The sequence below is a fragment of the Chionomys nivalis genome, chromosome 11 (assembly GCF_950005125.1).
Source record: "Chionomys nivalis chromosome 11, mChiNiv1.1, whole genome shotgun sequence".
In the NCBI taxonomy this organism is placed as follows: Eukaryota; Metazoa; Chordata; class Mammalia; order Rodentia; family Cricetidae; genus Chionomys; species Chionomys nivalis.
In genome coordinates this window covers 19,807,495-19,830,418 of record NC_080096.1, presented here as the reverse complement: position 1 = coordinate 19,830,418, position 22,924 = coordinate 19,807,495, and the positions used below count along the sequence as shown (strand labels likewise).

General features: G+C 49.5%; 1 protein-coding gene across 1 annotated transcript; it reads right to left on the bottom strand.

The window, feature by feature from the left end:
• Positions 1-216: 216 nt before the first annotated feature.
• Positions 217-22,125, bottom strand: Smpdl3b (sphingomyelin phosphodiesterase acid like 3B). Its single transcript, XM_057784751.1, has 8 exons — positions 21,922-22,125; positions 13,397-13,610; positions 11,193-11,290; positions 7,242-7,385; positions 6,229-6,401; positions 4,632-4,812; positions 4,413-4,546; positions 217-825 (listed from the first exon to the last, which is right to left on the bottom strand). The coding sequence occupies exons 1-8, from the start codon at positions 21,980-21,982 to the stop codon at positions 469-471; spliced, it is 1,362 nt and encodes a 453-aa protein (XP_057640734.1). The 5' UTR covers positions 21,983-22,125; the 3' UTR covers positions 217-468.
• Between the last annotated feature and the right edge of the window lie 799 nt (positions 22,126-22,924).

The following is a 22,924-nucleotide window of genomic DNA, read 5'->3' as shown; positions in this document are numbered from 1 at the left end:
GCTGCGATCCCTCACGGTTGCACTGTTGCGAAAACAAACCAGGAAACTTTTTATTTCTCTTAGGTAATATACCAGGAAACTTTTTAAAAAGTACCTAGGGGTTCTGCAGACCACGTGGGCACCCAGCTCAGCCCTTGATCGGGGACTATGTCTAGAGCACAGGATCTCCAGGTTCCTGGTGACTCATTTTACTGCAGCCATCAAATGCATGGAAGTTGATACATATGTATTAAAGGAAATAATGCACAAAGACACGTACCACGGGCATGTTTTGTGGATAAAATGTGAAACTTGAATGAAACGTGGTTCTTTGGGACCTCTCTGGTGAATCCAAATGTCCCATTCTAGTGTACTCTCCGCAGACAGGAGAGACTGATAGCGACGTTCATCCCTCCGTGGGGTGACGCTGCCCAATTTTACCGGGAGAAAGGAGAACCCAGTAAGAGGGTAGGTTGGCAGTGCCTACAGTCAAGGCACCACCGATATGGACAGCAGAGTCAGCATGAGCAGGAAACTGGGCACCAGCTTCGAGCCAAGGCCATGCAAGCAGGTAGCATAAGTGTTGAATGCCACTTGCTGCATGGCACACACATGCTCGGCGCGGCAGATGTCCCCGCAGGTCGAATGGTCATAGCTGACGGAGTTATAGATGTAATAACGTTGCAGCATGTGTTGGTCACTGGCGATGCGGGTCAGAGCCGTATGCATGGAGTCGGTGCCTGCATCCTGCACCTGGTAGGCCTCTGTCAGGCGGTATTCCAGCTCCCAGCGTGGGGTCCCTTGTGTATTCGCCTGACTCAGGTTCAAGAAGTAGGTCACCATGTCCTGGATTAGAGACACGGGGTATGTCAGTAATGACAAGTTGTTCCCTCCTACCCACAACCCAGCCTGTCCCCAGGCTCTTCAGAGCCATTATACCAGCCGCTGTTTGTTACTGAGCTCTCAGCCAGATGTGCCTGGCAGACCAGTGCTTGGTTCTGTGAGGCAACTCCACCTACACCCCTATTCTAAGGAGGTTGTTATGGTTTGAACCGGAAGCGTACACCACAGGCTCATTTTGAATGTTTGTTCTCCAACTGGAAGCACTATTGTGAGTGGCTGTAGAATTTTAGGAAGTAGACTCCAGCTGGCAGAAGCAGGCCTTTGAAGCCAGTTCTGGAGCCACCTCTGCTTCCTGCTCAGTGGCAATGAGGAGTCTCTCTGATTCAAGCCACAGGCCTTCCCTCCCAGGATGGAGTAAAACACTCTGAAACCATGATGTTGGTATCGTGAGCAGTCTTGCAAAAGCAACTTTACCTTCTCAGCGCATACAAGTATTCAGTGACAGGGGTGGGATTAGAACCCAGATTGCTTACCTCCCTATGCCTATGTTTCCTGTCCTGCCAAACTGGCAGGCACAGATCCTCACAGAAGCTCTGACGCTCGGTAAATCTTTACAAAATGAAGGGGAGCAGCCATGGTGGCAGCAGCAGGTGGGGTGTGTGCCTGGCTGGCAGAGGTTAGAGACCTGCGGCTGATAGGGATTTCACATTCAAACTAGACTCTCTAGGACTCGGCAGTGCCTTCAGAACCGGAACACACTTCCCCGTGAAATGTCTGGTTATTACAGACAGGTAATGGGTGGGAACTGAGTGTGCCAGGTACGTGATGTTATTGTACTAAGTCCTCTCTGAACTGTGACTGCCACTGTACAAAGAAAGCAATGGAGTGGCCATGCGGACAACAGGAATCCTCGGGCCTAGGGCCACCGAAATGGATCCCCAGAATCCACATGGAGAAAAGCAAGAACTTTGGTAAGTCATACACACACACACACACACACACACACACACACACACATAATTTTTTTTTCAGTCCTTAGAACAGAGCAGGGGAGATGGCTTAGTGCTTAAGAGTTTTTTAAATTTTATTTTAGTTTTAATTTTGAGAGGTAAACCACTGGGCAGTGGTGTGGGGCATATACACATGTATGCAGGTACCCACAGAGGCCAGAGGACGGTATCAGAGTGTCTGGGACCGGAGCAAGAGGCAGTTGTGAGCTGGCTGATGTGGGTGCCGGGAGCCAAACTCGAGCACATACTGTTAACCACTGAGCCATCCCTCCAACTCCCAAGGCCACTTTCTGCACAACTATGAGGAATTGAGTTTGTATCTTAGTGCACATGTGTGCACACACACACACTTGACAGGTCAGGTATGGAGGCTCACAGCTATAATCCCAGCACTCAGAAGAAGACTGAGGCAGAAAGATTGTATCAGGGCTGGAGAGATGGTTCAGGAGTTAAGAGCAGGGACTGCTCTTCCAGAGGACTGGGGTTCAATTCCCAGTACCCACAGCAGCTCACAACTGTTTATAATTCCAGTTCCAGGGAATCTGACAGCCTCACACAGACAGACATGCAGGAAAAAACACCAAAGCACATTAAATAAATGATTATAATAAAAAGAAGAAAGATTGCTTCAAGTATCTGTCAGCAAATCCTTGTTCCTCAGCCTCTGAAATGCCTGCAGGATCAGATACTTTTCAGCACCCTGAGCTGGGCCACCACCCTCAGGCAGCTGGTGTTTGGTTGGTTGGTTTTTGTTTTTTTGTTTTGCTTTGTTTTATGGTTTTTAGAGACAGGGTTTCTCTATGTATCTCTGGCAGTCCGGGAACTCACTCTGTAGACCAGGCTGGCCTCGAACTCACAGAGATTTGTCGGCCTCTGCCTCCTAAGTGCTGGCATTAAAGGTGTGTGCTACCACCGCCCTCTGGCAGCTGGTATTTTTACTTCCTTACTGTGCTTGTGTCTTGGTCACAGCAGTCTGTTCTTTGCTCAGCAGACAGAGTGATTCTGGGAACGGTGAATCAGAGCAGTTCATACTTCTGTCCCCAGCTCTGTAAATCCAGAGTGCTCTCCATAACCTGGATGTGGCCCGGTGCTTTCCACTTTCCCCTTGTGCTCTCAGGGTCACCCATTCTCCATGGTCTTCCCCTAAAACACCAAGTCCCTTTCCACCCCAGGGCATTTGCCTTGCTGTTCCCTCCATCTTCTTTACAAACCCAGCCGGCTTCCTCAGTTTACACAGAACTCAAAAGCCTTCTTACTTCCCTTGTCCCATCTCTGTAACACAGTCAGCCCACACGCTCCAGAACTGTCAGTCCCTTTACCCTCCCTCCCATCTCTGTCCCTCCCACCCTCTTTCTTTCTTCAGTGTTGGAAGCCAAGCCTAGTGTCTCCTCCACCTTAAGCAAGCACTTTGCCACTGAGCTGTGGCCATTCTCCCCTTCCCTACCCCCCTTTGGAGACAGGATCTTCTTGCTTTGTTATTGTTTATCTAGTCTTGAATTCACTATGTAGTCCAGGCTGGCTTTAAATTTCAGTCCTGTGCCCCAGCCTCCCAAGTGCCTGAGATTACAGTCCTGTGCCAGCAGACCCAGCTACTACCCTGCCTTTCCTGTTGCCCATGTTTAATTTTATTTATTTGTTTACTGTGGTCCTCCTGTAGGAATTTTGGCGAAGGAAAGCAGTTACTCTGTTGTTGTGTTTGTGTCCCGAGCTTTGAACAGGCCTGGCATGCGGCAGGTGTTTAGAACATTTTGCTAAATGAATGAAGCAGTATTTCTTTGTCAATTCAACAATTCCAAAGCCGGGCGGTGGTGGCGCACGCCTTTAATCCCAGCACTTGGGAGGCAGAGGCAGGCGGATCTCTGTGAGTTCGAGACCAGCCTGGTCTACAAGAGCTAGTTCCAGGACAGGCTCCAAAACCACAGAGAAGGGGCTGGAGAGATGGCTCAGTGGTTAAGAGCACTGGCTGCTCTTCCAGAGGTTCTGAGTTCAATTCCCAGCAACCACATGGTGGCTCACAACCATCTGTAATGAGGTCTGGCACCCTCTTCTGACATTCGGGCATACATGGAGGCAGAATCTTGTATACATAATAAATAAATAAATATATCTAAAAAAAAAAAAAAACACAGAGAAACCCTGTCTCGAAAAACCAAAAAAAAAAAACAATTCCAGCACATCTTAGAAGGGAAAGAAGTACTCATGGTGTTAGGGGCTGGGTCCTAGTTGGTGTAAGGTCAGGGGCAATGGGCTCGAGCCCAGACTGTGGAAAGTCTTCCATACCAGCCTAAAGAGAGGCGATTTTAACTTAAGATCTGTAAGTAGCAGCGAGGCAATATGAAGTCAGTACTTTAGGAAGACGAATCCCTCCCGAGTGCGGCAGGAGGAAGAGAACAGTGATCCGGTACAAAGACTTGGGGGAAGAATTGACCTGAGTAGGTGGTAGCTGGCTCCAAAGTTTAACCAGTGTTCCCTTCCAAGGTTCAGCAGTGAGTAGGTAGCAGGAGGGTTAACTAAGGGTTAGGAAAGGCGGTGACACACTCAGGTGCCCACCCCTGGCCCCAGCAGACCCATGCTCCTAACCTGCAGCTTCAGTGTGACTCGATCATACTCAAAAACACGGATGCCCGGATTGTTGGCTCCGTTGACCACTCCAGGTAATGTGGTCTTCCACGGCGTGACTCCAGGCGTGAGGAACATGACGCTTATGGGGGCACCTTCGGGGAAAAAGACAACAGGCTGAAAGGGACTCTGGGAAGAGGAAAGTGGCAAGGGGCCACTTCCTCGAGACGGAGTGAGTACCTGCATCGTCATAGAACATTCGGAAGCTGTCGGTATGGTGGTGCCCAAAGAACTGCCCCGCTATGACACGGTGGTGCTTCTGGACCACCCTTAGGTACTCCTCGTTGAAGCTCTCTCGGAACCAGGCCTTGTCCTGGGTCTTCTCAAAGAACCCTGGGGGCACGTGGCCAATAATGTAGACCTGCAAGGAAAAGGTACTGGGATCAGAGATGCTCTCTCCATTTCCACCTTCGGGAAGCTGCCCATGTCCTCGAGGCAGGTGGACCTCCCTCTGAATGGAACCCCAAAGCACCTCTTCCACAAACCCTTCCTGGTCCTTCGATGGGTGCTCTTGTCATCTCAGAACTGGGGCTGAGCCTCCCTGGCTGTGTGAGAACACTACGTGGTCACGTGCATTTGTGTTTGATGTTCCCCAAGTCACCTGGGCACTTGATCACCAGTACAGAAATGTAGAATGAAGTAGAATTCAGAGCATGTCCTTAGTTAGGAGTGGTGGCGTGCACCTTTAATCTAACCCCAGCACTCGAGAGGCAGAGGCAGCAGGATCTCCGGGAGTTCAAGGCCAGCCTGGTCTACAGAGTGAGAACGTGAACTGTCTTAAAAAGGTAATGTGTGTGAATGAGCTTTGGCGTCAAACTGCAGCTTGGCCACCAGCCAAATGTCATCTCCCCAAGCTTCAAGTTCCTCATTTAGAAGAGTATTCACCTCGGGGAGTGAACTGGCTGGCTTTATGTCTACTTGATACAAGCTATAGAGTCATCAGAGAAGAAGGAGCCTCAGCTGAGGAAAAGCCCCCACAAGATCTAGCTGTAAGGCATTTTCTCATTTAGTTATTAATGGGGAGGGCCCAGCCCATGGTGGTGGTGTCATCTCTGGAGATGGTGGTCCTGGGTTCTATGAGAACTCAGGCTCAGCAAGCCAGGGGAAACAAGTCAGTAAGCAGCTCCCGGTCATGGCCTCTGCATCAGCTCCTGCCTCCAGGATCCTATCCTGTGTGAGTTCCTGCCCTGGCTTCCTTCAGTGATGGACTACAATGTGGAGGTTTAAGCCAAATAAAACCTTTCCTCCCCAACTTGCTCTTCCGTCATGGTGTTCTGTTGCAGCAATAGTAAACCCTGACTAAGACATGGAGTTGCTATGAGATTAAAGGAAGGGTCCGTCTAAAGCACAGCTGTTGCCTGCGGCTGGCATGATGAGCTCCCATCAACAGCAGCCACGAAGTCCTCCTGGGGTGTGCTGGGTGATGCTTCGACCCAGACATGAGCTACTGCGCCAGCCCCTGAGTAGCTGCTGGACACACCTAACATCCGGGCACTTCCTTGGGTATACAGTGTGCACTACTGTGCGTGTGGCAGCATGGAAAGACATCTGAACTCGGAGCAAGGAGCCTGAGGTTCTAGGCTTGGCTCCATTGCTTGTTGTATGATGAGACCGTCACGGCTTCTTGAGGCCCTAAGTGTCTTCACGTGCAGTGGGGTTTCAGGTTCTCAACTCACAAGGCTGCTATGGTTGGAAGAAGCCTCCTCTGGGCTAAGGCTGATACAGGACCCTCTGGGATGCCCGGTGGGAGGGCACAGGAAGAAGCAGGAGTGCTTACCATCTCCCCGTCCCGGGATGCATTGCTCAGCACATCTCCCAGCCACTGGAATTGCTGGCTGGGGTCGGCCATGCCGGCTGTCTGCTCGTTGCTGCTGTAGTACAGATTGGTGTTGAGGACTACAACTCGCCCTGCCCTGCTGGGACCCGGCAACTTCTCAGAATAGAAGGCACCTAGGATGTCACAGCCAGGGATAGCCTGAGGCGGGGGCCTCCGACACCCTGCACCTCACTTTCTGACCTCTTTCCCTTGCACCATCCCTTCCCATAGGAGAGGCATCAAGGGGTGAGATGAAAGATTCTGGAGCTGAGTTCTAATCCTGACTCTATCATTCATTAGCTGTGCAACTTGGCACCTCTGTCTGCGCTCTCAGTATGCCTCATCTGGATAAAGGGCCAACCATGATGCGTAGTCTCTATCCAGATAGGGTTTGACCAACGAGGAGTCCCAGCGGAAGGAGACCAAGGTAAGAGAAGAAAAGTAGGGTCACGGACATTTGGGCTGACAATCTCAACGGAGTGATGTGGCCCCGAGGAACATCTGTCAATGCTCAGAGACACACTTGATGGTCACACTGGAGATGATATCCAGTAGACAGTGTCCAGAGTCAGAGTCACTGCTAAACACCGCACTATTGTGGACCAGAACAGAGAAGGAGTTGCCAGAGAAGGAGCCAGGCCCCCACAGACCTGTAGGTCCCAGGTTCAAGTAAGCCCAAGCTAAATAAAGTTCCTGGAGCTGTCCTAGGAGGCTCCAGCAGGGAGGATAGTGCCTGACACTTGCTGGCTCACGATCTTCTTTGCTGCTCTGATTAGTAGCTCTGGGCCTTGGAATCTGCCCTGGATCCTGTTCTCAACTCCCTTACCAAGCTGTGTGACCTCTGTCTCAGTCTCTTCCTCTGTAAAATGGGGACAAAAATCTGTATCTATTTCAGGGCTTGTTGTGAAAACAAAATTGGAGCAGATCCCACCCGACATAGTTTGTGCCCCTATGGTAACAAGCGTCATTTATACCCTCCTTGAAGACAGCGAAGGATTCGTTGTTAAACCAGGGTCTCCACAGTTCTGCCACCTGATTGTAGATGCTGTTGCTCTCAGCTGGGAACTGGTTTTTAGGGTGAAAGTCATGATTTCCCAGAGCGGCATAGACTTTGGTATCTGAGAGAAAAAGAAGAACTATTAAGAAAATATGTAAGAGTGGTCAGCCCTCTGCAGCAGCCACTGGCCCTCAAAGCCAAAGGGGAAGAGAGATAACACGGGTGAGGAGGGACAGAGATAGGCAGAAAACCACACGAGAGCCGGGCGGTGGTGGCGCACGCCTTTAATCCCAGCACTCGGGAAGCAGAGGCAGGCGGATCTCTGTGAGTTCGAGACCAGCCTGGTCTACAAGAGCTAGTTCCAGGACAGGCTCCAAAACCACAGAGAAACCCTGTCTCGAAGAAAAAAAAAAAGAAGAAGAAGAAAACCACACGAGATAGCATCAGGCTGAGCTTCACTGAGGACTGGGAAGGAAGAGTTGTGAGCTGCCTGGTCCCATTTCCTAGCAGGGAATACCCTGCTCAGAGAGGAGGTCCCTCGGTGGGTAGCAGGGAGAAGCAATTCCTCGTGGTGACCAGTTCCTGTGTTCTTGTCAACTACAGATCATCTTATTCTGGGAGGAGGTGTGTGTGGCTCACCTCAAGAGGCCTTAGAATTTTCACTCGTCCACATAAGTCAACAAATATTCCACGGCACACTTGCCACACGCCCGCCTGGAGCTGGACCCAGGTCCTCAGATCCAGAAGCAGTGCGGTGCAGTAGAAAGGGAATAATTAGGTCTGCTTTGGCTGCCTGCTGTGGGAAGGATAAGAAAGGCTAGGGGCGGGTATGGGGAAATCCCTCCTTGGGGGGGGGCTGTGGATGAGACTAAGATGTTTAGGGGAGCCCAGCAGGCTGCCTCTTTATAAACAGCCTCATGATGGAATTTTATGTGTTAGTGGTGGTAGTGGAGGCTTGGGGTTTTTGTTTTTTGTTTTGCTTTGTTTTTTCTTTCCTTGAGACACATTCTCACTGTGAAGTCCAGGCTGACTTTGAACTCTGGATCCTCCTGCCTCCACCTGAGCGCTAGAATTACAGACCCGCTCAGATCCTCAAGCTCCATTCTGCTTTCAGTCAGTCTCCGCGTCAGGCATGCAGTAGGCGCTTCATAAATATTCAACAGTGAACAACAACAAAGTCTTGGAAAAAGCCAGGCACAGTGATACACACTTAATCCCAGCACTCGGGAGGCAGAGGCAGACAAATCTCTGTGAGTTCGAGGCCAGACTGGTCTACAAAGTGAGTTCCAGGACAGTCAGAGTTACACGGTGAGGCCCAGTCTCAAACAAGACCCCATTTGAACTGAGCCTTGGGGCAGAAGCTTCTAATTCCAGCTGCTCAGGAGGCTGAGGTGAGAGGACTGCAAATTCAAGTCCTCCGGACTACAGACGAGTTCAAGGCCAACCTGTTGAACTTAGCAAAACCTGGCTTCAAAACGGGCTAGGGCATAGTCCTTGGTAGAGCACCTGTCTCGCCTCACAAGCAAAGGGCCCTAGGTTTGGTCCCAGTACCTCAGAAGGAGGCAGACCCACCTGAGAAAAAATATAACCCCCATCACGTGCCTATGAGAAAGGAAAGAATCGCTAACACTGCTCACAGCTACAGTGGGCTAGGTCCCATGTAAGTGAAGGCTGCGTGAAGGTGCGTGAATAAATATTGTTTATTCATTGAGCGTTCCCACTTTCCTAGTAATTATCTGTTTGTCGACGACGTGAACAACCAGGCTATCTTATCTCATCCTCAAACCCGTGGGACAGGCATCATAACTTCCCCTTTTCACAGGAAGAAACCAGGTGCTGGGTGAGCTCGCCTGGCTTATGGAAGAGGAAAATGTGGGGCCTGTTTTGTCGCTCTTTTCCTGGTCTTGCCTTGTACGCCTACGTTCTCAACCTCTCTCCCGAGAGAGGCAAGCCCGATGTGCAACACGAAGGTAGGAAACACAAGGGGAATCAAACTACAGAAGCAAACAGCCCCAGGTGAGCCCTTCCTTCTCTCCACCCCCACCCGACCCCTTCTGCTTCCTTCTGCAGGGCCCGTGCTTGGCAGGAAGCCACTCCACCACTGACCACATTCCTGGCCCCAGCTCCTTTGCAGTGAATTCTTTGAACTCTCTGTGATGCAGCTCACACCTCCAGAATGAGGCCTGTTCTGCTTGGCCCGTGTTTTAATTCTCTCTCACATCTTCCCGTATGGTCTCATTTTAGCATCTCTCAAAATGGGGCATGCCTTCCTCCCATGGCTGTGAGAAAGCACTGTGTCCATCTTTATCGGGCAGCACCTTTGGCTTTTTTTTTCATAGCCATATATCGAATGATTCCCCTTACAGCCAGTGGTATCTTCAACATTGGCAGTTGTAACATATGAGACACAGACTACAAAATCTGTAGTTTTTACACGTGTGTTAAATCATGGTCAATGAAGAGTTTCCTGGTTTTGTTTTTGTGTGTATGTGGTGTTTGCATGTACACGTGTGTGTGGGGGTGCACCCGCCCATGTGGGTGTGGATGGAGGCCTAGGGTGGACAGTGAAATGTCTTCCCAGCCACTTCTCTGCCTTATTTTTGAACTTTCTCATTGCCATCATGGCTATAGGGGCTAACCGGCAAGCCCCCACGCTCTGTCTCTCTGTCCCCCAAGTACTGACCCCAGCGTATGCTGCTGACCCCAGCTTTAATGTCTGTGTAGGGGATCCAAACAGACTGGGGTCTTTATGTCTGAGTGTTTTATATCACCCAGCCCCAGTGAAATACTTTCTTACCCATTATTCCATTTTATTCTGTGTGGACCAGAGGAGAGAGGCTCAGGATTGGGTATGAGCCTGAATCCCGCACTAGAAAGTGACTTCCGAGGTATCAATCCCTAACTGCATTGGGGGTAATAATACCCAGAGCTGGGGGTGGGGTAGATAGCCCATTTGGACTCTCAGTAGCGACCTCTGCTGAAAGATGAACAAGCCTATCGTCATGGAACATGCTGGGCTGAGTTAGATAAGCTGGGCAGAGCCAGGTGTCCCTGCAAACTTTGGTTTATGTCCAGGGAGGAGACTAGGGGAGGAAGAGCAGTGCTCAGATGGGGCCCACACTTGCCTCGTGACCTTGACCAGCTGACTTGATGCCAAGACTCGCATTCCTCATTAGGAGAACTAAGTGGTAACAGCTCCGATCTGTGCTTGGCATGACAGCGCACGTGCTAAAGCCTGCCGAGACCTTAGAGCGGGTCCCGGCACTTAGCACGTGATGTATACAGCTGTTGTTTAGTTTATCATGATTCTGTATGTAGATGGGGGGGCTGAATATGACCTTTAGAAGGAGCAGAAGGAGACAGGGGTAGGCACTTTCTCAGGCTCCCAGTTGGCAGCCTGTTTTGCATGGCCCATTTAAAACCATCTGCAAGGGCCAATAGGTGAGAGACTCAGGCCCTTTTCCCTGTCCTGTACCTCTGGGTTGCTCTCTCCCCGTCCACTCTGCCTGGCTTGACAGGCTTAGGAAGCACTGAGCAAGCAGCATCTCCTAGAGGCCTGAGAGCCAGACGGTCCGCAGACAGCTGATGCCAACGCTAGCATCAGGGCAGGATACAAAGGCCACGTGTGAGCCCGCATGAGCTTGCCCAGGGAGGCTGTGGACACTGGTAGCTGTGAGTCTGGCATCAGACAGAGAAGGGTGCAAGATGGAGCAGTGGCCGGCAACTACTTTAGTGGCCACCCGTGTCTCCACAGGCCAGTGACTGGGAAGGCTGTGCGAAAGGTGAGAAATGCTTGCTGTTGAGTGCCTGAAACCTGGAGCGTGGCCACTACTGTGAAGGTCTGGACTCCAGCCCTCCTGCTGCTGTGTCCCATGCCAGGAGCCACCAGGGGATCAGGGGATACTGACAACCAAACAGTGAGTCCTACCTGGAAAAACTTCCCTGATGAGGTTAGTCAGGCGTTCCACAATTGCCACCACAGCTGCCTCCCCTAGCTGCTCATTGGGGACGTGCGGTGTGTCATCCCTGTTAAACACCAGTGAGACAGTGAGACAGAAAGGGACAGCAGTGCGCCCTGCCCCCACATGACCAAGGAAAGGCAAGCTGGAACACAGTCGAACAGGACAAAAGAATCAATAACAGGGCTGGAGAGATGGCTCAGAGGTTAAGAGCATTGCCTGCTCTTCCAAAGGTCCTGAGTTCAATTCCCAGCAACCACATGGTGGATTACAACCATCTGTAATGAGGTCTGGTGCCCTCTTCTGGCCTTCAGGCAAACACACAGACAGAATATTGTATACATAATAAATATTAAAAAAAAAAAAAGAATCAATAACAGCGGGTACCTAATCGTAGTCACACATACTAAAAAAAAACATCTGCTTTCTACACGTTCTCTTCCAAGAAACTACAGCTGTCTCAGAGATGCGTTTCTAACTGAAGAGCCAAGAAGAAGCCCGGAAATCATCCCATCCGATGCCATTCAGCTTTGTAAGATCCGAGAAGCTTCTAGAAAAATGCTGTACCTGGGGAAGGATCATGGATTTCCCAGGGTCTCCCAGAGGGACTGTGTGTTTCAGAGTGTTGCAGTTTTTTAAAAATATTTTATTTAACTTTACTGTATGTGCACTGGTGTGACGGAGTCAGATCCCCTGGAACTGGGGTTACCAGACAGTTGTGAGCTCCCATGTGGGTGTGTGGGAACCTCACCCCTTATTCTCAAAGGGGGAAGAAGAAATTTCCTAGCAGAATGCTTTCTCAGGAAGATAGTGACCTTCCCCTCTCCCACCCAGGAGATTCCGAGCACAAGGTCACTTAGCTCAGCCCAGCCAGCCACCTGGAACAGGCTGATAAAGATGGCCTAACTCAGAAATAGTGGCCTTGCTCTAAGAACAAGGAGAAAGCTGACTTAACAGAATGGGAGGGAGCAAAAGTCCTTGTACCCATGCCAAAGCATCTTCAAAGATTCTCTTTGTAGTCATGCCTTTAAAAGCTTACCCCACAGAGGAGATACAACTCCTCTCTACCTTGTTGTAATGGGGATGGAGATGAGTTCCAAACATGTTTGTATTATGCTGATTAAACCTTGCTTATTACAGTCTGGGCCTCTCTGGTGGTCTCTCTCTGGGGGTCATAATCTGGGCACAACAGGTGCTGGGAATTGAACCTGGGTCCTCTGGAAGAGCGGCCAGTGCTCTTTAATCACTGAGCCATCTCTTCAATCCCAGAGTGATAGTTTTTTGTTTTTTTGTTTTTTTTTTTGGTTTTTCGAGACAGGGTTTCTCTGTGGTTTTGGAGCCTGTCCTGGAACTAGCTCTTGTAGACCAGGCTGGTCTCGAACTCACAGAGATCCGCCTGCCTCTGCCTCCCGAGTGCTGGGATTAAAGGCGTGCGCCACCACCGCCCGGCCAGAGTGATAGTTTTTAAGGGCCTCTCCTCACAAGTATCAGAGTCTGCCTCTTGCAGCAAGACTCCTGGAAGGAGTTTATCGATTCTGAGGCCCAAGTAACAGAGGACTGTCCAGGCCCTCCTGCGACGCTGCCGCATTCCTTAAGTGTCCTTCCTCTGCCCCTACACAGGGTCCATGGGGTGGTCACCCCCACATCATAGTGAGGGACAGTCAAGAATATTATGGATTTTGGGCTGGAGAGATAACTCACAGGTTCAGAGCACTGGCTGCTCTTCCAGAGCTCCGGAGTTCAATTCTCAGCAACCACACGGTGGCTCACAACCATCTGTAATGAAGTCTGATGCCCTCTTCTGGCATGGAGGTGCAAATGCAGGAGAAACATTATATACATAATAAATCTTAAAAATATATATTATGGATTTCATTCCACTTCAAGAAGTGTCCACTGCGCTGACACTGGAAGAGGGAGCACCACTTCCTGTAGGAAGTCCTTCTCCATCCTGCCACGTTGGGTCAGGTGCCTTGTATAGTTCCCACACCCCCGCAGGTGGCCCTCTCTCTGGTTCCTGGCTCTGCAGTCTCAGTTCCCCCATGTCTGCCCTAGAACAGAACACGTGACAGGCTGATCAGCCAAGCTCTCTGAATCCTGGAGGTTCAGCTGAGATGAGGAGTTGAAAGGACAGAGGAGGCAGAGGGCCCGGCTTGCATGCGACTGTTCTTACCCTGTCCAGAAAATGAAGTCTGGCTTTGGCTCTATCTCCTTCATGGCGTAGATGGAAGAGTTGACAAGGACCCAAGGAGAATCACAGAGGTAGTCACCCCAGGGGCCGGCGTTTGGCACAGGCTGGGAGCCAGCTGAGGGGCACACCTGGAGGGGGTCTTTGGATGCGGTATAGTTGGGGTCCAAATGCAAATCAGAGATGTGCCAGAACCTCCCTGTGGGAAAAGAGAACCTCCCTTAGTGCTCCTCCCTCGGCTGGATGAGGAAGAAGCCCCGAGGTGAAACACAGACCCCTCGGGACACCAGGTTTCAGAGCCCCACTCTGCCCAGCAGAGAACAGGTTCATCCTCTGGCCCATCTGTGACCTTCTGGTGAGGTTCATACCATTCCCTTTCCCAGTACCCAGAGCAGCTGCGCGAGGGCTGGGGCCATGTGATCCTCCGGAGCTGAGCGGTGGCAGCTGACAAGCAGAGGGGAGGACAGTGGGTTAAACATTCAGGCTCCGGACCCACCTAGGAGATGCGAGGCCTTGGGCAAGCTGAGTCACTAGATCTGGACCCTGGCATCTGACCCAGGGGAGAAGGCTGACGTGCAAAAGAGTTGGGAGAGCTAGCAAACCCTGGGGAGTAAGTGTGGACATGAGAGAGGATTGGAGCAGAGGCAGAGAGGGTTAAGTCTGCCGGAGCTCCTCACATGGGCGGCACGCCATGGTGCGGATTTGGGCATCAGCACACTGCCCAGTAGCGTGCTTGTCGAAGTGGTTGCCTGGATTTTGCTCCAAACCAAGGGAAGTTGGTGTAATACAGAGAAAGGAAATAGAAGAAGCAGATGGGGGAGAGTGCGGAGCTGCCATGACCAGTTTCTCTAAGGCAGGACAGGCTTTGAACCCACGATCGGCCTGTGTCAGCCTCCCAGGGGCTAGGGCTACAGGTATGCGCAGCACACTCAGCTCTCGGGGACAGCATATGGGAAGTAGGTCCAGCCCCTGCGCTCAATCCTGTGTTTCTGGCTGAGATAAAAGAGAAACCCCAGGGATTGCCTCACCCTCCACCGCGCTATTTCCTCCTCTGCTTCCTCAAACTCAGAACTGTCAACATTAGCCACAGGAAGCTGGGCCGAGGGTGGGACCAGGACATGAACAGGACACCAAAACAGCCCCAGACTCTCATTCCTAAACCTTTCCTCCCCGGCACTCTTGAGAGCTTGCCTCCCTCTCTTGACCTATGCTTGATTTGGGGAAAGGACCTGAAATTTGCTTATGCCAAGGTATAAATGACTGATTGAGCAAATCATTACCGCTCCCACGTACAGCTGCCCTGCCCACAGCCCTGGGAAGTTTGGATTACTCTTCTCCACTTTCTTGATAAGAAAGCAAAGGTTCAGAGGTCAACAGGCCTGAGACCATGTGGCCAGTGGCAGGAGTCCTATATCTCAGACTCTCTAGAGTCTAGGGAACCTGGTGTCTGTTTTAGATGGGTGTCTTGCTTGACAGTATATGCCTGAATTTTAATTGCCTTACCCAAATGGAGTCTTCGTTTGTACTAGGAGAAGGGATTTAACCTTTCCACACAGATTTCAACCCCTAATAGATTTGAAATTATTCCTGCAGAAACAAAACCCCAAGCCAGAGTAAAGGAATTATGCCCACCATTCTAATCAGCAGGTGGACGAGCTAGAGAGCTTCCCAAGCATCTGCTGGCTCACGCATGTGGCCATGTTTCAGGTACCGCTCTCCAGCCTTGTGCAAATAGATGAACATCTGTCTGATATCCCTAAAGATCCCAGCAGAAGCTACTGTCCTGGCTCAAGGAGGGGCTTTCTCAATCAACCACAGGCACCAGCCAGCTGGTCTCTCTGATATTGGCCACAGTGGGTATTTCTTCAGACCACAAAGTTCTGGCTGGTGACGAGGCGAGGCCAGTTGTCAGATTCTAGTAAAAATGAAACTGTGCCCAGCCTCCCTAGCATTTCTGAGTAGGGTGTGGTGTATGTGTGTGTGGCTGGGAATCAAACTCAGGGCCTAGCGCACGCCAGGCAAATGCTACACTGCTGAGCCATTCCCCTCGCCTTCCCCCACTGCCTTGTTTTGCGAAAACTCTACTTGGTTCTCAGAATGACCTCAGACTCCTTGAGTTCAGGTGAGCCTCCCATTCAGCCTCCCAAGTAGCTGATACAGCAGGTCGGTATCACCACAAAGTGCTTCAAGGAAGGATGCTTTATTTTGGCGGGGGGCAGGGGAGGACGTATTGAGACAGGGTTCTATATGTAGCCCTAGCTGTCCTGAAACTCACTCTGTAGACCTGGCTGGCCTCGAACTCATGGATATCCGCCTGCCTCTGCCTCCCGAGTGCTGAGACTAAAGGTGTGCACCACCACGCCCAGCTGTCATCACCATCTTGATTCCCCCTGCCTGAGCACTCAAGGGTTAGGATTATACAAGCTGCAATAACCAGCCAAACTTAATATCTTATTTCTTTAATAAAATTATTTCTATTACTTATTTATTTTGTTTATGTGTGTGCGCATGTGTGCACATGCCACAGTGCATGGGTAGAGGTCAAAGGTCAACTCTCAAGAGTCTCCTTTCAGTATGTGGATCTCAGGGATCGACCTCTGGCCCTCAGACTCAGAGGCAAATGCCTTTTAACCCACTGAGTCATCTCATCTGCCCCTTATTTACGTGTCTGTGTGCGTGTGCACACGTACATGACAGAGGGTATGGAGAGGCCACAGGACAACTTGCAGAAATCAAGACTCTCCTTTTTACCATGTGAGGCCCAGACTCCCCTCAGGTCATCGGGCTTGACAGTGAGAGCATTTGCCCTCTGAGTCATCTCACTGGTTCCCGGTCAGCTTGTCTAGTACTTTACCATGCATAGGCAAGGCCTCCCTTAGCTATCACATTGAAGAATTGTAAGCTTATACTTTAGTCGTTTCTTTGTATGTGCTTGCGTGACTTCATGTCTACCACATGCATGCAGGAACCCATTGAGACCAGAAGAGGGAGCCAAATCCCCTGGAACTGGAGTTACAAGTGGTTGTGAGCTGCTATATGGGTGCTGGGAATGAAACCCAGGTCTTCTGCAAGAGCAGCAAGTGCTCTTAACCACGGAGCCATCTCTCTCTGCCACCTACCTATCACATTCAACCTCCCCTCTACTATGACCCCATGTTAAGGTCATGAAAGAGGCTCGTGGTCGCACAGGTTTCCAAAGGCAAGACTCAGGACTCAGATTTTCAGGCTCGAAGCAGGAGGTTGTTTTTGAAAGGGGATAAGAGACATTTGGAATTGGGGAGGGGAGGTTGTTTATGAAGCCAGACTCATCCATACAGGCAATGGTGACTTGGACCAGAAACGTCCCTCAGTTTCCTTACTGGTAAAGCAAGAATGAGAATGCCCAGAGAGAAGGGGTGCAGAGGAAAGTTCTCTCCTGCAAAGCCCAGCCAGGAGTAGGTGTGGGAGAAGGGGCTAAGACACCAGCCTTACACACGGTTGATGGTGGCTCACACTTTTAATCCCAGCACTCAGGGAGGCAGGGGCAGGCAGATCTCTGTGAGTTCAAGGCCAGCCTGGTCTACCAAGTTCCAAGACAGCCAGAGAAACCCTGTCTCGAAAAACAAAACAAAAACAAAAAATAAAAAAGGTACCAGTGCCACACGGCCTCTGAAAGTAGACCTTCCCCTTCCCTCCTATTCCCTCTCCTCAGGCCTATTTCCTGCATTGAACACGTTCTCTGAGAGCCCTCTGCAATCCTAGCTGCTCTCTGATTCCACAGCCTGTCTGTCATCATGTGTAAACCACAGCACAAAGCGCACTGGCCCAACTTCACTCCTTTGCTCTTGGTACTCTGCAATAATCTAACGTGCTTCATGGGTCGTAAGATGGCCCAGCAGGTAGATACTTGCTGCTAACCCTGCAAAACCTGAGTTTGATCCTGGAGATGCACAAGGCGGAGGGAGAGAACTGACTTGTGCAAGTTGCCCTCTGGCCTCCACATGTGCATCCTGACACAGCTCAACTGTGCACGCACACACAGACACACACACACACACACACAAAATAAATCTATTTTTTTTCTCAAGACAGGTTCTTACTATGTAGCTCTGGCTGTCCTGGAACTCACTCCGTAGACCAGGCTGGCCTCAAACTCACAGAGATCTGCCTGTCTCTGCCTCCCTGAGTGCTGGGATTAAAAATGTGCTTAAGTACTTCAATTGTAATTCCTTCTCTAAAAACTAAGACGTAGGGTCCTCTGCTAAAACAAACATTTCCTGTTCCTGTTCTAACTATACAACCACCCCTCAAAACTGCTCCCCAGTTAGGTGTATCCATCCTGTCTTATAGGTGAGGAAGCTACCATGCTCCTCGGCCAGTGCTAATCAGTCCTCCCTCAGCCCTGATGCAGCCTTCAGGGACATCCCCCGATTTTGCTCATTCACAGGGGTGAGACTTGCCCTTCTGTGTCATCTGATGCAGGGGGATGAGTGGAGTGCTGCACCAGCTGCGTGGGAGGAAAAGGAGCTACATGCTGGTGTCGTGACGGATAGCACCCCAGGTCTTGACTAGGAATGGTGGAACCCACAGGAAGGCCCTGAAAACACTTGCAGGTGCCATGGAATTCTTTTGACAAGGTTTCTCTGTGCAGCCCTGGCTGTCCTGGAACTCCCTCTTGTGGATAAATTCCAGACTAATATGGTTTGATGGACCACGATCTCCCAAGAGGTCACCGTGAACACCCCTCAAAAAATTGCTTCACCCAATAAACAGCAGGAAGCAGTTTGGAGAAAACTACACCCATATTCCCAAATATTGTTTATAAGTGTTTGCTTACATACAAAGAGGGATATGCTATACATATGAATAATTTGCATTGGTATGGATCTTGGCTTATTGTTATAACTTTTTTTTTTTTTTTTTTTTTTTTTTGGTTTTCCGAGACAGGGTTTCTCTGTAGCTTTGGAGCCGGTCCTGGAACTCCCTTTGTAGACCAGGCTGGCCTTGAACTCACAGAGATCCGCCTGCGTCTGCCTTCCGAGTGCTTGGATTAAAGGCGTGCGCCACAGCTTATTGTTACAAATTTAAGGTCAATTTTTTTTTTTAACATTTATTTTTATTTTATTTAATACTTATTTATTATGTATACAGAGCATTCCTTCCATGTATGCCTACAGGCCAGAAGAGGGCACCAGACCCCATTACAGATGGTTGTGAGCCACCATATGGTTGCTGGGAATTGAACTCAGGACCTTTGGAAGAGCAGACAATGCTCTTAACCTCTGAGCCATCTCTCCAGCCCCCTAAGGTCAATTTTGTTATACTATGTATATGTATTTCTGATCTTGGTTAAGGTATTGTGTGTGCATCTCATTTAAAAATGTAAAGTATAATTAAAAATATAGGTTAATAGATAATCATCAGTAATAGTCAAGCTTATAGTCATGTTAGTTAGGTTTTCTAGATATGTAATTTAATTAGATAAGTATTCTTCAAATTTTTCAGAGACCTTCAGAATAAGGCATTTAATTGTTTAAGAATTTAGGAATGGGGCTGGAGAGATGGCTCAGTGGTTAAGAGCACTGGTTGCTCTTCCAGAGGTCCTGAGTTCAATTCCCAGCAACCACATGGTGGCTCACAACCATCTGTAATGAGATCTGGCACCCTCTTCTGATGTGTGGGCATACATGGAGGCAGAATGTTGTATACTTAATAAATAAATCTTAAAAAAAAAAAAAGAATTTAGGACTAGGGGCTGGAGAGATGGCTCAGCGGTTAAGAGCAGCGGCTTCTCTTCCAGAGGTCCTGAGTTCAATTCCCAGTAACCATATGGTGGTTCACAACCATCCATGATGAGATCTGGTGCCCTCTTCTGGCCTGCAGGCAGACATGCAGGCAGAACACTGAATACATAATAAATAAACAAACAAACAAATAAATAAATAAATAAATGTTTTTAAAAAAGAATTTAGGACTTTTCATGACAGTGAGATACATCTTCTCCTGGCAGCATCAATTACTTTAAGAGGAAGATGGGCATCTAAGAGGCTCCTTATGGAGTTGGTTAGCCATTTGGCAAGAAACTGCTCTTTCCTGGACTGTTTGATGGTATATTGGGTGAACTAGACACGCAGGACCTGCAGAGAAATGACTGCTAAACTTGCCTAAAGGTGAGACAATCCTTTGGGGTTCCTGGTTCATGAAAGAGTCGGCTAGACATTATGCAGGACACAGAAGAAAGTGACTGACAAACTGCCAATACAAGCCGAACTGTCTTTGAAACTTCCTGCTTCATGGAAAAGTCTGCTGGAATACTATGGGCCTGTAGGCTAAAGATGGATGCCCCAATGGTACAGAAGAACTTTGGGAGATTGTCCAGGCAGCGAGATGTCTCTGTCAATTCTAGAGTTTTGGAAGTTGCTTACAATGCAATTCCTGTTTACTTAGGTAATAAGTCTTTGATGGAGTTGAAGAATAGACAATAATAATATAATTTTCCTTAGTTATGATAAAAGATAAATAGATATAACTAATTCTGCTTAATAACTGTTATATGTAATTTTACTACGTTAAAGTCGAAATCTTCCTTTTTATTTAAAAGAAAAAGGGAGGTGATGTTGGAGGTGTGTGCCATGAATACCATTGGTTGATAAAGAAACTGTTTTGGCCCTATAGCAGAGCTATAGGGGAACAGAGTTAGGCAAAGAAAACTAAACTGAATGCTGGAAGAAAGGAGGTGGAATCAGAGAGAAGCCATGTAGTCCTGCTGGAGACAGACGCCAAAACTTTAGCCCTTTTCCCCTTAGTGGGCTATTTCTGCAGAGCTTCACATTATAAATAGAACACAGGGCCAGGTGGGGGTGGCACACACCTTTAATCCTAGCACTTGGGAGGCAGAGGCAGGCGGATCTCTATGAGTTAGAGGCCAGCCTGATCTACAGAGCAACCCTGTCTCAAGATAGATAGATAGATAGATAGATAGATAGATAGATAGATAGATAGATAGATAGACAGACAGATAGATCAAACACAGCTGGACAGCCTGGGTTTTTGTCCAAGCTCACTAGCCGTGTGACCTTGGGGTAGTCACTTCTCTGACGTTTTTTTCTGTGTAAAATGGGGTTGAAAACATGTCACAAGCTAAGTTGTTGGGAAAGTATTATGCCAAACAAAACAAAAACCATGTGTTCAGGGACTGGAGAGATGGCACAGTGATTAAGAACCCTGGCTGCTCTCATAGAGGACCCTGGTGTAACTCCAAACACCGACAGGGTTGCTCACAACTGTCTTTAACTCCAGCATCAGGTCATCTGATGCCCTCTTCTGGCCTCCACACGGTGGTGGTAGTGGGGAGGCACACGTGTGGTACACAGGCATGCATGCAAGCAACACCCATGCACACAAAACCACTGCATTTCTTCAGCACCGACTGGCACTGCTTTCCTACTCAGCCTGCCTCGGTTTCTGAGAGGTAACTCAACAAGCAGAACTCTCAGCTGGTGGCACACGCTTTAATCCCAGCATTCACGAGACAGAGGCATGTGGATCTCTTTGGAGTAAAAAGTCCAAAGCCAGGCTGATCTACCTGGCAAGTTCCAGGTCAGCTAGGGAGACACAGTGAGACCCTACCTCAAAACAAGACAAAACAGAAGCCTTCAGGGTCACCCTGGAATACTGCGTGCACACATTTTTCTTGCTCACACTGGGTTTTCTCCCTGGCTGTTGCTTCTTCCAAGCTGAGGGACTGTTTATTCCTCGAAGACCTGAATTTCCTTTTCTGTCTTTATTCCTGGCCCCTACATTCGCCCAGGGTTCAGAGACCGACTTCCCGCCGGTGTTTTCGTTTTTTATGTTTTATTTACGCTTATCTATGGGGCCGGCGCACACCGAAGACGACTTTTGGGAATAGAGTCCTCTCCTCCAGCCATGTGGGTCTGGGGAACTGAACTGCGTTTGTCAGTCTTGCTGGCAAGCACCTTTGCCCGGTGAGCCATCTCAGCAGCCCTTAGCCAATGTTTTCGTTTGTGTCTCTGAGTTCCAGGGATGGCCCGCAGTGCCTTGCGCATTCAGACAATCACTGTACCACAGAGCTACACCGGAGCCTCCAATCTGAAGTGTCCTGATGGAGTTAGGGCTTTCCAGTCACCAGCTTCCTCTCAGTGGCTGGCTCTCATAAAGACCCTAAGTCAAGTCAGCGCCCCACTGGCAAAGTCAATGTCACTATTCTGCCCCTGACAGGCTGCTGCTCCGGTTTAAAGTCCGACGGCTCAAGGAGCATTTTTTCTTTTCTTTTCTTTTCTCCTCTCTTTGAAACAGTGTTTCAAGTAACCTAGACTTCCCTTAAACTCTTATCTACCAGCTGAGCTAACACCACACAATAACCTTGCCGGCTGTCTAAGTCTCTTCACTTTAACCTCTAAGCTGCCTTACCATTTTTGGCCTTGTTCTATGAGCCATTCCCAGCAGCCCAGACCCCACCCACAGTTCCTACCTAGTAGGAAACAAAGAGCAGGTTTTCCCCGCAGCCCTACCTAGTTCAGCCCCTGCTGTTCCCCAGGAGGCCAGGAGTATCAGCCACGGGAGAAGCGCCATCCTCCGGACCGGTCCGCTATGGCTCCAGGTGCGTCCGCGCCGCAGGCTCCCAACAACTCGCGGCCAGCCACGTGTCTGAGCAGAACTTCCCGTCTGGCTGTTACCTGTGTTCCAAGTTATCCCAGGCGGCTGACTGCTCTTGCTTTTCCTCCTTTGCCCAGCAGGGCGTGAGCTTGATTGGAGGAGAGATGTACCAGTTAAGCCTGGAGGGAGGGCCTATACGTCTCTGTGGAAACCACATCTATGTTGCAAGATGCTCCGTTTGAGTCTCCCGGCTTTTCGAGAGAAATACAGAAGTACTGGGGGCAAAATGATACGATATTTTCGATTTACTCTTAAAATTATCTGGTAGAATTGGAAGCATTTCCGTTCAGGTAGTCTCCTTAATTTCCAGAAAAGACATGGCAAGTCCCATCTGACCTGACTCATTGTCCTCTCCTTGAAGAACAGCAACAGGAATGAATTCATTGGCTGACTTTGGCTGCCGGAGGACTTTAAATGCTAGCTAGAGAAACGTGAATACGAGAACCTAAACGTAAGCCAAATGTGGTAGTGGTCACCTCTGGTCCCAGCACACTTGATGGCTGGAGGGTTAGCAGGTCAAGGCCAACCACAGCTGCTGATGACTCTGAGGCCAGTCTGACTTTATAACCAACAACACTTAGAGGTCTTCATTGATCATACCGGGAGCTGGGAACTACCAGAAATTGGGCAACGGGGGTGGGGGGTGTGGGGAGGGGGTGTGTGTGGTATTGTCCCCTGCACCTGCCCTTAGGAGGCTGAGGGCTGGACCACCGGAGCAAGGTAACCTGAGAAGCTGGAGGAAGGATGTGACTCAGGGAAGAGGATGAGAAGCTTCTGGGAGGCGACGACAGAAGCTTAACCCCCTTTGGGTTTTCTGTTTTGTTTTGATTATTTTTCCTTGTCATTAGTGGTGGTTTG

Bases quoted from the DNA above. Each gene is read 5' to 3' on its own strand.
- Smpdl3b (XM_057784751.1), bottom strand. From the start codon at position 21,982: ATGGCGCTTCTCCCGTGGCTGATACTCCTGGCCTCCTGGGGAACAGCA. The intron at 11,291-13,396 runs GTAAGAACAGTC...GGTGTTTAACAG, and splicing joins GACTTCATTTTCTGGACAGG to GGATGACACACCGCACGTCC. The intron at 4,813-6,228 runs GTAAGCACTCCT...TTTTCCTTGCAG, and splicing joins CATCCCGGGACGGGGAGATG to GTCTACATTATTGGCCACGT.